At 37.9% G+C, this 15,404-nt stretch overlaps 1 protein-coding gene across 6 annotated transcripts in view; it reads left to right on the top strand.

Annotated features, from left to right (window-relative positions):
* ELP2 (elongator acetyltransferase complex subunit 2) overlaps nucleotides 1-15,404 on the top strand; it is a gene marked incomplete at both ends in the record, with an annotated part of 56,396 nt that overhangs the window by 18,089 nt on the left and 22,903 nt on the right. The window contains 10 exons of one of the 6 annotated variants that reach the window (XM_080714820.1): nucleotides 721-877; nucleotides 1,502-1,579; nucleotides 3,621-3,685; nucleotides 4,918-4,988; nucleotides 5,440-5,573; nucleotides 6,905-7,000; nucleotides 9,326-9,426; nucleotides 9,610-9,741; nucleotides 12,692-12,841; nucleotides 14,477-14,665. In XM_080714820.1, the coding sequence (XP_080570946.1) occupies nucleotides 721-877; nucleotides 1,502-1,579; nucleotides 3,621-3,685; nucleotides 4,918-4,988; nucleotides 5,440-5,573; nucleotides 6,905-7,000; nucleotides 9,326-9,426; nucleotides 9,610-9,741; nucleotides 12,692-12,841; nucleotides 14,477-14,665 (1,173 nt within the window). Of the gene's footprint in view, nucleotides 1-720; nucleotides 878-1,501; nucleotides 1,580-3,620; nucleotides 3,686-4,917; nucleotides 4,989-5,435; nucleotides 5,574-6,904; nucleotides 7,001-9,325; nucleotides 9,427-9,609; nucleotides 9,742-12,691; nucleotides 12,842-14,476; nucleotides 14,666-15,404 lie in introns of all 6 variants that reach the window. The other 5 variants (XM_080714821.1, XM_080714822.1, XM_080714823.1 and 2 more) reach the window with 5 other exon arrangements.

Genomic DNA, 15,404 nt, shown 5'->3' with positions numbered 1-15,404 from the left:
TAAAAAATATGGTGAAGATTCTTCATCTGTCTTTAATATTGTTACACAAATGCTGTTTCTTCAGAGTAGATTTCTAGATGTGAGATTGCTATGTTTAAAGGTTCTATACTTTTTATGCACTCCTAACATAGCCAGACAGGCTTCTTGAAAGTTTTCACTCACAGCCAGGCATGGTGGTACACACTTGTAATCCCAGTACTTGGAAGGCTGAGACAGGAGGATCATAGATTTGAAGACAGCCTCAACAATGTAATGAGACTTTGAGCAGCCAAGTGAGGCCCTGTTTAAAAAAAAAAGGTGTAGCTCTGAGGGTGTGGCTCAGAGGTGGAATGCCTCTGGGTTCAACATCTAGTGTAAAAAAAGTTTTCATTTTTTTAACTTAGAGAACTTATTTCTGGATCAGACATTTTAGTGACACTTTTATTCCTATGGTTCTAGCTAAATAAAGTGGAAACTGATAATTATTTTGGAGAGGGACACTGAGGGTTGAACCCAGGGACATTCTACCTCTAAGCTACGCCCCAGCCCAATTTTATTGCTTATTTGGGGACAGGGTCTCACTAAGTTCCGGAGGGCCTCTCTCAGTTGCCGAGGCAGGCTTCGAACCTGCAATCCTCATGTCTCAGCCCCCAAGTACTGGCATTACGAGTGTGTGCCACCACACCTGACTTACTTTTTTTTTTTTTAATCATAACACTTCTGTCATTCTTTCTGAGTCAGCTTTTAAAAGCAGTCCATCTCCAAGGCCATGAGGGACCTGTTTATGCAGTGCATGCAGTTTACCAAAAGGGGACATCGGATGCTACATTACACACGCTGATAGTTTCTGCAGCTTCAGATTCTGCTGTTCGGCTCTGGTCTAAAAAGGGTTCAGAAGGTAGGTTCAGAGGCATTATTATCCAGGCATTTGATCATAATAGCTATGATCAAATGAACGACACCTAGAAGAGCAGACATATAATCATTTGAAACTGTTGAATAACATTAAAAATGTTATAATTCATGGAGGGGAAAGCTAAAATGAAAGGGTAGGAGAGGAAGAAAGCTGTGGTTGATTAATGGAAGAGCTACATTTGAATATGTGTAAAATTGGAGGTAGCATGGTCAACCTGGACACTCATTGTTGGAAGGGGGAAAGGAGAAGCGGGGAAGGGGAGAGGGCACCAAGCACAGTCTGCATGTATGCCATTTTCAGTATGATCCACATAAAAATTTTAAAAAAGTTGTAATTCTAATCCAAATGTTTTCTCTTCTTTGAATTATTTCACATTTCCTTTACACTAAACCATTTGACCTTGTAAATCCCTTCTAAGCCTTTGTGTGAGTCATTTTCTTCTCTGTCACCTTGTTAGAATTTGGCCATGAAACTCTACATGGTCAGTGGGGGCTCAGGACTGGTGTCTCTCATCGCTGCAGCCACCCAGGGCTGTGCCAGTGCTACCCAGCTTCTCTAGTGGATAGGTCAGATGTGGTTGTTCATGGTATTTTTATCATTTTTTAGTAACATGCCTTCAGACCTTGGACTTTGGAAATGGATTCGCTCTGGCTGTGTGCTTATCCTTTTTGCCTAACACTGATGGTGAGTATCCTATCTATCTGTCTGTCTGTCTGTCTATCTATCTATCTATCTATCTATCTATCTATGCATGGCAATATACTCGTGTATCTCCTTGTGACTATAACCTAAAAGAAATATATGGCTTTTACTTTTGTATCTAAATGTTTGCACTCATTTATCTGTTGTGCTGATGATCAAGCTGAAGACCTTACACATTAGGCAGGCAGGTGTTCTTCCACTGACCTGTACCTCCTGCCCAGTATCTAAATGTTTTCATTAAACAAATTGAGACGTGGTGTTATAATATTCAGATTATCTAAATATAGAACATAAAGTTAAGGGAGACTACTAGGAAATTTGGTAGCTGTTGAAAATGTAAGTGACTTAATATGTACAAAAGATTGACACTCTTGTTTATGAAATATATTAAAGATGATAGCCAATGTGAAGCAGTCATTCTCTTTGCTTCCTCTGTTACCTGAACAAGAGGCCCGCTGGAGAGGCAGGGCCTAGAAATTTCAGTCTCTTGCCTTCCGCCTCAGGACCTGTTGTGACTCCTTAGTTTTGTGTCGTAGTTCCATTTTGGGAAAAGGTTCCCTGGAAGGAGAAGCTTCAAACATTCTGGTTTTATAACAATTTCTTCTGATCTACATTGAGACCAAGTAACTAGAGGTTTTTCTTCTCTTTTCTTTTCTTTTCTTTCCCCTTTTGGCTTTTTGAAGGTGATTTAAAGTGAAAAGGCCCTTGAAAAATACATTTGATAGTCAAATGTTTCCTTAGAAAACAGTCCCTATTTTATCTTGTTCCAGAGACATTAAGGCTGTCTTGGGGATTTTTTTTTTAAGAAAACTAATATTATCTTATTTGTCTTTCTTCCTACCTTTTTGGCTCTAATATACTTTTATTGGTGCATTATAGTCTCACATGTAAATCATGTTGATAATCATGTTGATGTAAATCATGTTGATAATTCATAGCAGCACAATTTTAATTTTTTAAATTTTTTGGTGGTACTGGGAATGGAACCCAGAGGCCTTTTATCTCTGGGCTACACTCCCAGACCTATTTTATATTTTATTTGGAAACAGGGTCTCTTAAGCCAGCTGAGGCTGGCTTTTCAAACCCACGCAATCCTTCTGTCTCAGCCTGCCTCCCAAGTGCGGGGATTACAAGCATGCGCCACCACGCCCAGCTACATAGCAGTACAATTTATAATAGCCAAATTATGGAATGACCTAGATGTCCATCAACAGACAAATGGATTACAAAACCCACTCATTCAAGCTCATTTTAGTAACACTTTTCATAGCTTCTTAGCCTACATATTTAATTACATGCTCTCTTACTAAAAGTAAGAAAAATCATTTGAAAAGTATTCAAATCATTCTCAAAATGTAAAGTCCTTGACAAAACAAACGTATCCATAAATTTTTGTGCAGCAGCCATGGTGCTGGGCCCATGAGCCGCTTTTCATCATTCAGTTAGTTAACAGCTTTTTGTACTGGTCTTCTGGGAAACATAGTGAAGATGCATGTTGCTTGATCTTGAGCTTCTTTTCCACTGTTCCTTCCATCAAAAAGACCAATAGAAGCCAGGTGTGGTGGCGCACATTTGTAATCCCAGCTTTCAGGTGGCTGAGATTGGAGGATCACAGTTTGCAGACAGCCTCAGCTACTTAGTGAGGCCCTCTACAACTTAGTGAGACTCTGTTTTAAATTAAAGAATAAAAAACAGGGCAAGGGGTGTAACTCGCAGGTTGAATGCCCCTGGGTTCCATCCCCAGACCCGCAAAAAAAAAAAAAAAAAAAAAAAAAGGCCAATAGAATAGAGCTACTAACTATCTCAGTTAATTAATAGCTATTTTGTCAAGTAATCACTGAATGATATGCTTTAGAGTATCCATTTATCCGTTTTATTCTTAGAGACATTTGTTGAGTACTTTCCATTTATTTGTTCAATGGTATGGGAATAGAATTCAGGATACTTTACCTCGAGCTTAGAATCTACAGAAGTGATAATACTTGTGGAGTACTTTCAGTGATGCTCGTTTTCCCTCTCCCAGTACCAGTATTGGCATGTGGTGATGATGACTGCAGGATTCACTTATTTGTTCAGCAAAATGATCAGGTAATTAAAGATGTTTACTAGAATTTTTCTCTCCTTAGTAACATACTGTAATATGGGCTATTTCCATATGATAAGATTTTAGAAATGTTCTAATACAAACCAGAATAATTCGATAGGGGAACCTTTTTTTTGACAGTTCTATTTTTTTAGATGGTCTTTCGTTATTTGTTTGAACACCAAGTAACTGCAGCCTTGGCCACCATGCCCAGAGTTGTGGGGAGGAATAGGTTGTTAGGCAGGGGAGGAGAAAAGGAAGATGCCATTGTAGTAGGGTTTTTTTCCTTAAAATTTTTATTTATTTAATTTTTTGGTACTGGGAACGGAACCCAGGGGCATTCTGAACTATAACTCAGCTCTATTTTATTCTTTTATTTGGAAAAAGGGTCTCACTAAGTTGCTGAGAGTCTTCACTGCTTGCTGAGGCTGTCCTCTAACCTGTGATCCTCCTGTCTCAGCTTCCCAAGTACTGGAATTACAGACTTGTGCCACCATGCCCGGCTTCTTAAAAATTTTAAGTGAGATTCAGTGTGCCTATGGTGAAACACCCCCTGGTAGTGCTTATTTGTTCTTCTGAGCTTTACCTACACTTGGAGTACCTAAATCAAAGGAGAGGAATCCAGAAGTAGAGTTGGTTAACTCTAAGCCCAGTTATTTAAAAATGAGGATATTTGTTTCCTTGCTTTCTGTAAAAATATTAAAATGACTGTGAAAGGCTAATTATCCAACTTCTCCTTTTTTTTTTTTTTTTGGTGGTACTGTGGATTGAACTGAGAGGCATTCTGTCTCACTAGGTTGCTGAGACGCTTGCTTAGTTGCTGAGCCTGGTCTTGAACCTGTTATCTTCCTGTCTCAGCCTTCCAAGTACTGAAATTACAAGCGTGTACCACCATACCTGTCTTCCAACTACTATATACTATACCAACTACTATACTATTCCAACTACTATATACTATACTATAACTACTTTCTATACTATACCCATAGCAGGTCTTTTTAGCTTGTAAGCTTTTAAGTTATTTTAAATATTTAAAGTTGCTCAATTAATGATTTAGATATTACATAGTGAGATTTTAAAATTCTCTAATGAGTGCTTTAGCCCATGTCTAACCAGGTAGCATTCTCAGTAAAAGGGATGCAGTGGGCATGCATGGCTGAGACCAAATGAAGTCACTGATACACATGAAAATATTAAATTCTTACATCAAGTCTGATCATTTTTGTTATCTTACTAGTTTCAGAAAGAGCTTTTTCTCTGTGGACATGAGGACTGGATAAGAGGCGTGGAGTGGGCATCCTTTGGTCAGTATGAAAATTTACTAAAGCACACATGATGGGACAGTTACCTGTAACTTCCAAGAAAGCAGTCCTTATATTTTGATTTTTGGTTTTCTTTATGTATTACAATGTTCTATTGTCCTAGTTAGAAAAGAGGATACTTATACTTCTGCTGACAGTTAATTAGGTGGTAGAAGATTAAATACATTGATATTTACAAGATGATACCAGCTCTTTTGTAAACATACAGACATTTTTAAGTTCTTTGTTGAACTTAGTGGGCTATCTATATGAATACCCCTTGTTATTAACATTTATCACCATTTCATATCTGTCATATTATTAAAAATGAATGTATGTCACATGGAAGGATAAGGAAACAGTCTAATTCTTTGGGAAATCTAGAAATGTACATATTGTAAAGGAGAGAGCCTTATACCTAAATTTTAAAATAATACAATGTATTTTTAAATAGGTAGAGATCTTTTCCTAGCAAGCTGTTCACAAGATTCCTTGATAAGAATATGGAGGCTGTATATAAAATCAACATCTTCAGAAACTCAGGATGATAATATAAGACTGAAGGAAAATACTTTTACTATAGAAAATGAAAGTAAGTACTGGAGATATTTGATGTGATGGTGTCTAGGTCTGTTGGCTCAGTCCTTTGTCTGTTTTACCACACATCTGTGTGAAAGTTTGCTCTTCAGTGTCACATCCCTATCTGAAACTGATATTGTGTGTTTTTTTATTTTAATGTGAAGATGAGTCATTTTTATACTTAAAACTTATTTTTCTATATTAGTGTTTAATGTTTCTCAATAAATTAATTTATAAATTATTACTAAATTTGCTATTTTAGCATAGGAAAATGTAAGGGAATAGTATGAATTAATCATACTTTTGTTGGAGTACACTAGTAAAAGGTTAGCTAAATTCCAACATTCGAGTAGTATATATAGTTCTGGGTTTTGTTTGTTTGTTTGACTGTCTTAGCATTAGCATGGCAGGGTAGATCCTGTTGGAATGTTGAATTTAAGGTTTTTTTTTTTTTTTTCATTTTTGGCATGCTGAGGATGGAAGGGATGAAATCTGGTCCTCCTGCATGCTAGGCAAGTGCTCTACCACTGAGCTATAACCCTAGCCCTGTTTTTTTAACTGATAAAAACGGTACATGTGATGTTTCAGTACATGTATCTAGTGTTTAAAATTTTCTTTTCTTTCCTGACTGCAATATAACAGCTGTTTCAGAAAATTTAGCAAAACAAACCATATTCTTTAATATTTATTTATTTATTTATTTCTGTGGTATTGGGGGTGGAACCCAGGGGCCTTCTACCTCCATAATAACACTTCTAGAGCTTTTTTTTTTTTTTTTTTGGTGGTTCTGGGGATGGAACCCAGGGACATTCGACCTCTGAACTACACCCCCTGACCTATTTTTTATTCTTTATTTTGAAACCGGGTCTCACTGAGTTGCAGAGGGCCTCACTAAGTAGCAGAGGCTGTCTGCAAACCGTGATCCTCTGGTCTCAGCCTCCCTCCCGAATGCTGGGATTACAAGAGTGTGCCACCACACCCGGCTTCCAGAGCTATTTAATATTTTATTTGGAAACAGTGTCTCACTAAGTTGCTGAGAGCCTCACTAAGCTGGTGAGGCTGGCTTTGAACCTGCAATCCTCCTGTCTAAGCTTCCCAAGTACTGCGACACCAAGCTGGGCTCAATATTTATATATGGTAAGAGAAAATTTTATCTTCTGAATTTTATCTCCTATAATTTTGAATAATGGATGAGGTTAATGAAATTTAAAATTCATGGTTTTTTTTTAGTCGTAACATTTTGTTTTTAATTTTTCTTATATAATTGCACAACTGATTTGGTTATGCAAACACTGTTTTTAGAAGAGCTTTGAAGAAAGAATGCCTTGATTGCTTTTGTTGTAGGTATTCCAGTAACATTTGCAGTCACTTTGGAGACTGTGCTTGCTGGTCATGAAAACTGGGTAAATGCAGCTCATTGGCAACCTTCGTTTTACAGAGGTAGGAAGAAAAACATGCATATATCTCATGTTTCAGTTAAATCTCATAGTATTATAAGCTGAAGTGGAGGGGTTTTATTGAGTATAATGAGAAACCTCAAATACAATACATTTTCAAGTTTTGATGGAGTGTAAGACTGGTGTTCTGGACGTTCAGTTCCATTGAAGAGGGTACTCTTTCTTTTGTGTGTGTTGGGGGCTGAGGATTGAATCCAGGGACATTCTACTTCTCTACTAGACCCCTGCCCTTTTTATTTTTTTAATTTTTTTGTGGTACTAGAAATTGAACCCAGGAGCATTCTACCTCCAAGCTATATCCTTTGTTTTTTATTCTTTATCTTGAAACAGGGTCTCACTATCTTGTGGAGAGCCTAATTAGCTGAGGCTGGCCAAGAACCTCTGATCTTCCTGTCTCAGCTTCCCAAGTACTGGGATTACATGCATGTGCCACCACGCCTGGCTTAATTTTTTTACTTTTCTTAGTGTAGTATAGTCTCACGTGGTACTGTAGCTCATAGTGATAGTGACATACGTGTACACAACACTTGGAGGGCTTTCCTTCGCTCCCTCCCCATTCCCTGGTTCGCCATACGGGTATTGAGATTGATATTGGTATGCTCACATATGCACATAATGTCAGTGGAAGTGATTCCTTCATTGATTCTCCAACCCCCACCCTCTCCCCAGACCACCTCCTTGGCTCCACTAAAGTTTCTCTTCTGTTATCTGAAGTCCCTCTGGCATCCTGATTACTCCCTAGTTTGCCCATATGAGAGAAAACATGACTCTTCACTTTCTGTGACTGACTGATCTCACTTAGCATAATGTTCTCGAAGTCCTGTTTTCCCCCAAGTAACATTATTTTGTTCTTTATTGCTGAGTAGAATTCCACTGTGTATATATCCCTTACTTTTATAATCTATTCATCTGTTGATGGACACCTAGGTTGGTTCCATAATTTGTCTGTTGTGAATTACACTGCTATAAAGATGGATATGCATGTATTACTATGATTTTCTGATCTCATTTTGTTTGGAAAGATACCCAAGAGTGGTATAGCTGGGTTATTTTTTAATTTTTAATTTGAAAGCAGGGTTTTGCCAGCTTGCTGAGAGCCTCACTAAGTTGCTGAGGCTGACTTTGAATCTGTGATTCTCCCATCTCAGACTCCCAAGGACTGGGATTTATGGGCATGCCCCACTGTGCCCAGCAGTTTCTATTGCTCTTAACCTCCATTTATGGATTGACGGTTTTGTCATGTCCAAGGTGGTGCTCCTATAGAATTGAGCAAAGTGTGGCCTCATTCTTACACCCAGCTCCTTATTCCTACATTATGTTTTTTTTTGCCAGTCTTCTCTTTTCTTATTACTTTCTCTGTTGGGGTCAACTCTGATGCCTCCTGCTTGCCCTTGCATAATGGCTTCTTTCTTTCCAACTCATAGCACCTCCTTTTGCCGGGCTAAGTCTTCGAGTGTCAGTGTTGTACAGAGAATTACTGCCATCTCACAAAATCAAAATGGAGCCACTCACGTTAAGGTTTCACTATGCTTTTTATCTTACAAGAGACATCAGGATTAGAAAGATAGCCAAAGTATTCATAATTAGTAAATAATAAATTTGGCATTATAGATATCAAGAAACCCTGTGTGTTCTTTTGGACTTTTCATCCTCCTGTGGAGGCAACTACAATACTCAGTTCGATGTATCTCATTCCCATATATGTTTTTATATTTTTATTACATATTTATATGACCATGAACAATATTATTTTATAGATATTAAAACTTGATGTTAATATGCATTTATTTGTTTACAACATGCCATTTTAATTGAACGTGTTTTGGAGGTATGTCCATGTTGATTCATGTAACTAGTTCTTTTTATTTTTTTAATTAATTAATTAATTTTTTGCGGGTCTGGGGATGGAACCCAGGGGCATTCGACCTGAGCTACACTTCCTGCCCTATTTTTTTATTCTTTATTTTGAAACAGGGTCTCACGAAGTTGCAAAGGGCCTCACTAAGTAGCTGAGGCTGTCCACAAACTGTGATCCTCCTGTCTCAGCCTCCCAAATGCTGGGACTATAGGTGTGTGCCACCAGGCCCGGCTCTAGTTATTTTTAAATTACATATAGTAATCTATTGTCTGAATACATTACAACTTGTTTATCTGTTTTTCTAATGGTAGTCATTTGTGCTTTTTGCAAATTTTTGTTATTGTAACAATGCTATAGTGAATGTTCTTTGCAGTATTCTTGGGTTTTTTTCTGATCATCTGCAAATACAGTATTTTTTATCACCTAAAGATGTTAGTTTTTATTCTTTAGATGGTGTTCTACAGAAGCCAATGAGATTGTTGTCTGCCTCAATGGATAAAACCATGATTCTCTGGGCTCCAGATGAAGAGTCAGGAGTTTGGCTAGAACAGGTAAAAACAGACTTAAGGAACAGAAAATTGGGCTTTGCAAACTAAATGTTTAAATTCTGAATCTGTAGTCTTAGAACTGTAAATTTTCACTGTTTGTTCACATCAAATAAGTTAGCACTTAATCTCTGGAATGTGTTCTAGTACGGAACTATTAGCTGAGATTTTTTTCCTACTATTGTGTAGGTTCGAGTAGGTGAAGTAGGTGGAAATACCCTGGGATTTTATGATTGCCAGTTCAGCGAAGATGGCTCCATGATCATTGCTCATGCTTTCCACGGAGCATTGCACCTGTGGAAGCAGAATACAGTTAACCCAGTAAGTAAAGCACTTTCAAGCATTGTAGCACTGTATAAAATATATTAGAGGCATTTAAGTTTGGGTTAAAACACTTATCTCTGTAGGTATTATACTATATTAATACTATTATTTATACTAGGTAAGACACTTATGCTTTTCTAAAAAGAAAAGTAAAATGATGTATAGCATTATTAAGGAATTAATGAAACTTAATGAGTTTTCTGGGTTTTTTGTGGGGTTTTTTTTAGGTACTAGGTCTTAAAGCGAGAGGCACTATAGCTCTGAGCTATATTCTTAGCCCTTTTGAATTTTTTTTTTTTATTTTAATTTTGAGACAGGGTCTCCCTAAGTTGCAAGACTGGCCTCAAACTTGCAGTATTTCTGCCTTAGTCTCTCAAGTCACTGAGTGATTATAGGCACCTGCCACCATGTCCAGTTAATTTTTGTATAGAGCTAGGATGTAGTACAGTGATAGAATGTTTGCCTTGAATGAGAAAGGCCCTGGGTTCAACTTTCAGCACTACCAGTCAATAGGAAAATAAATAAGCTAAGCATGGTGGCACGTGCTTGTAATCCCAATACTTGGGAGGCTGAGAAGAGAGGATCACAGGTTCACAGCCAGCCTCAGCTACTTAGTGAGGCCCTCTGCAACTTAGTAAGGCCCTGTTTCAAATAAAGAATAAAAAACAGGGCTGGGGATGTAGTTCGGAGGTAAAGTCCCTTTGGGTTCAATCCCCAGTACCCCCCCCTCCACACACACAAAGTAAGTAAATAAATATTTGTATAGATGAAAAACAGGGGCTTGATACATCCTGGATGCTATGTATTTTATTCTTTATTTTGAAACAGGGTCTCACTAAGTTGCAGAGGGCCTCACTAAGTAGCTGAGGCTGTTCGCGAACTGCGATTCCCCCATCTTAGCCTCCCGAATGCTGTGATTATAAGCGTGCGCCACCATGCCCGGCTCTGAAAGCTATGTATTTTAAAGTAAATAAATAAATATAAGAAACAAGAGCAGCGATTGAAGTGTGACTTAGCATATTCTGAGTGTATATTTCATGGTTTCCTTTATAAAGTAAAATTCATGTATTTGTATAGCATTTAGTTTTCAGGCTAAATAAGAGTGCTGCCACCCATGAGATTTTGATTTCTCAATTTTTTTCTTGTGTCCTTTATTTGGAATTGGACTGTTAGGTTGTTTGTACTGTTGAATAAATCAACACATCATCAGCTGTAACATTATTAAGGTAGGAGGTATTTTTTATAATTAGTTTTGTTAAGCCGGGCGTGGTGGCGCACGCTTGTAATCCCCGCGCTTGGGAGGCTGAGACAGGAGGATCGCGCAGGTTCGAAGCCAGCCTCAGCTACTTAGTGAGACTCTCAGCAACTTAGTGAGACCCTGTTTTCCAAATAAAATATAAAATGGGTCTGGGAGTATAGCCCGGAAGTAGAAAGCCTCTGGGTTCCACCTCCAGTACCACCAAAAAACTAACTAAATAAATAAATAAAATTAGTTTTATTTCCTTAACTCATCTGGTCTTTAAGAGCCTTCATAGAAAAAAAGCAAAACAAAAAAAGCATCCGATGAGTAAGAAGCCACATTCCAGAAGGAAGGGTCTCGCTGTATGAATAATTTCACTTACCAAGGGTTGAGGGTTATTCTTTTTTTTTAATGGACTTTATTTTTAGAGCACTTTTAGATTAAGAGCAAAATTGAGCAAATTTCGAACCCAACACAAGCACAACTTTCCCTACTATTAATATCTCACACTAGAATCATACCTTAGTTAAAGACAAGGGTGATCTTAAAAGCAAATAAACACTGCCCTTTAGAATTGTTACTGTGGTAAACTCTATCCTTAGTCAGAAGGTGCTGTTCGCTGGTAGAATCTTTTTATAAACTCCCATTAGTGCTAACTTTAAAATCTATTTTTGTGTCACAGAAGAAATGAATATCCTTTTTTTGTGTGGGTATGGGGATGGAACCCAGGGGCATTCGACCTCCGAGCTACACCCCCTGCCGTATTTTTTATTCTATATTCTGAAACAGGGTCTCACTAAGTTGCAGAGGACCTCACTATGTAGCTGAGGCTGTCTGCGAACCATGATCCTACAGTCTCAGCCTCCCAAATGCTGGGATTACAAGCGTGTGTCACCACGCCCAGCTTAATAACCTTTTCTTGTCACAACATTTTTTTAACCAGAAATAATATAGTTTGATTACTGACTATATTCATCAGACTTGGCTTTGAATGACTCCCAGCTATTTATACAAATTTCGTTTTCCACTAGTAGTCAAATTTTACTACCACTTGAGGTTGGTTATTCAGTAAGATACTCTGGACCATGCATATGACATTTTTTATATTTTTTTATCCTTATTTGTTCATATGGCTGCTGCTCAGAAGGTAAATTATCTAGGTTTTATTTGTCTTTCTGTCCTTTATACTCGTAACTCTTTTTACTCAATAAAGAGAGCCACTAGGCCCAGACTCAGAACCTACTGACTTATTTTACAAAGTGCTTTTTTTTATTATTAGTTTAACAAATGCAGAGTTCCTAGTACGTGCCTCCATTGTTTGCATACTCTAGCATTATTCTACATCATTTCCTCGCTTAATCCTTTGATGCTCCTCTGAGGTAGTGGCCATTATTTTAATAGCCTTTTTACAAAAGAGTTCATTGAAGCATAGAAAGATTGTCGTACCCAGCTGCTAGGAGACGTCAATAAATGATGAGTGGAAAGAAATTTCCCACAATTACTACTTCAAAAAAAGGCAATATATATCTATATATATTAAATAGTTCTGATATGGTTGATTGGAAACAGACCTACTAGTTTTGATCCCATCTTGTATACATGGCTTCTTACCTGGCTTCAGTTTTTCCCATTACCAGACAGGAGTGCTTTACTTTGAGTAGAGGTCTTTAATTATTATGATGTGTGTCTTTAACACTTTCTTTGCAGAGAGAGTGGACTCCTGAAATTGTCATTTCAGGACACTTCGATGGTGTCCAAGACTTAATGTGGGATCCAGAAGGAGAATTTATCATCACTGTTGGTACTGATCAGACAACTCGACTTTTTGCTCCCTGGAGGAGGAAAGACCAATCACAGGTGAAAAATCTTCCCACTTGATTAATGCACGTTAAGAAACTTCCATGAGGATGTGAAAAGTGGGACAACACTGAGCTGTTAGGGAAAAGGAAATTAAAGCCATCATGAGATACCACACGCCTTCTAGATTGCTGCAGTGAAAAATACTGACATTAACAAATGCTAGGAAAGATGTAGAATCACTGAAACTTTCATACCTTGCTGGTAGGAATGCAAAATAATCCAGCCACTCTGGAAAATAATAATGCATTTATTTATTTATTTATTTATTTATTTATTTATTTTGTGCTGGCGATTGAACCCAGAGGCATTCTGTCTCCAAGCTGTACCCCCAACCCTAAATTATAAAATAAACCCCAAATTAAAATTTAATTTTTTAATTTTTTAAATATTCATTAATTTTTTTATTTATTTTTGCATCACTGGAGATTGAACTGAGGGACATTCTACTTCTGAACTATACCCTCAACCCTATTTTTATTCTTTATTTTGAAACTGGGTCTCACTAAGTTGCAGAGGGCCTCACTAAGAGCCTGAGGCTGGCTGCAAACCTGCAGTTCTGGTCCTCCTTTCTCAGCCTCCCGAGTACTGAGATTATAAGTGTGAACCACCATACCCAGCCAAAATATTTTTTAATTCGGAGATGGGGTCTTGCTAAGTTGGGGAAGGCCTCTCTAAATTATTGAGACTGGCCTTGAACATGCTGTCCTCCTGTCTTAGCTTGGGCTCAATCCCCATTACCAAGGAAAAAAAAATAAACATTCCTCTTTGCAATTCAAACAATAATTCAAATGTTAGTAACCAAAATGTGTTTTTTTTTTTTTACCCTGGTTTTACATAAAAGTTCTATGCCTTGTAATTTTAGGTTTAATTCATTAGGAGTCGTCATTAAATCTGTATAGTAAGAGCTAATTTCTACAGTCATGTAGGTCTTTTGTGTGTGTGTGTGTGTGTGTGTGTGTGTGTGTGTGTGTGTGTGTGTGTGTGTACTGGGGATGGAACCCAGGGGCTTTCTATCTACAGGCTACATTCCCAGACCTATTTTATATTTTATTTGGAAATGGTCTTAGTAAGTTGCTGAGAGCCTCATTAAGTAGCTGAGATTGGCTTCAAACCTGAGCGATCCTCCTGTCTCAGCCTCCCAAGTACAGGGGTTACAGGTGTGCACCACTACGCCTCACCAATCATGTACTTTTAAATAGTAATGGTTGAGGACAGTTCCGTTCAAGAAAATTTTGAGTTTTTGCCCTGAAATTCAAACAGTTGCAATAAAGTTTTACCTCTAGTAAGCCATTGAATTATCTGTGGTAGAGAAAGTCGGGATTCTCAGCTTTAATTTCTGAGAAGAATTAATGGAACTGACTGGTGAGACATGCTCATGAGAGCTAGAGACATGCTCATGGCCTCAGGAACACCTGCCCGATCATTGGAGCGGCTTTGGTGGTCAATAAAAGCCAGGTCAAAGGATTTGGAGTGTTTTTCTGTGGCTCCTCTGGATTTGTCACCAGTGCTGCTCAGTTTGTGATTGAATCTGCCCCATGGTCATAGTATGGCATAGTAAATAATTTTGCTTGTTGAAAAGAATTGGTTCTTGAAACATATGCTCATTTTCATGTATCCTATTTTAATACCTAGGTGACGTGGCATGAAATTGCAAGGCCTCAGATACATGGATATGACCTGAAATGCTTGACAATGATTAATCGGTTTCAGTTTGTATCTGGAGCAGACGAAAAAGTTCTTCGAGTTTTTTCCGCACCTCGGAATTTTGTAGAAAATTTTTGTGCCATTTCAGGACAGTCACTGAGTCATATGCTTTGTGATGTGAGTATTCCCCTGTTTTATGTAAATCTACTCACTTCACTTTAAGTTCTAGGTTTTTTTTCCACTTTTGCCTATAAATGGATGTATATGAGTAGAAAAGTCATATCACTTATTACTTGTTTGACACACTTTTGTGTGCCCTGAGGCATGTAATGACTTAAGTATTAAAACCAGAAATTTTGTAAAACAAATGAGCTCAAAACACTATAAAGCAGCATTATCATGTTCATTTGTGACATGGGTATTATGTACTGTAACACTATACAAGATAAGTCCCTGCCAGGCATGATGGCACACTCCTATAATCCTAGTAGTTGGGAGGCTGAGACAAGAGGATTACAGGTTTGAGGCCAGTCTCAGTAACTTAGCAAGACTGTTTCAAAATAAAATAAAATATTTATTTTAGAATAAAATAGAGCTGGAGGTCTAGCTTGGAGGTAGAATGTCCCTGAGCTCAATCACTAGTACCCAAAAAAGGGGGAAGAAAAAAAAAGGATAGGTCCCAACATTTATGGTGGTGCATTCCTTTAATTCTTAGGAGGCTGAGACAGGAAGATCATAGGTTTGAGGCAAGCCTCAGCAACATAGTGAAAGCCTACTAAAATAAAGTAGGAGCTGGGCATGGCGCTTGTAATCCCCGCACTTGGGAGGCAGAGACAGGAGGATCATGCAGGTTCGAAGCCAGCCACACTGGCTTAAGGGACCCTGTTTCCAAATAAAAAAGTATAAAAATAGGTTT

Source organism: Muscardinus avellanarius, assembly GCF_963383645.1.
Source record: "Muscardinus avellanarius genome assembly, chromosome: 17".
Taxonomy (NCBI): Eukaryota; Metazoa; Chordata; class Mammalia; order Rodentia; family Gliridae; genus Muscardinus; species Muscardinus avellanarius.
This window is presented reverse-complemented; position numbering and strand designations above follow the sequence as displayed.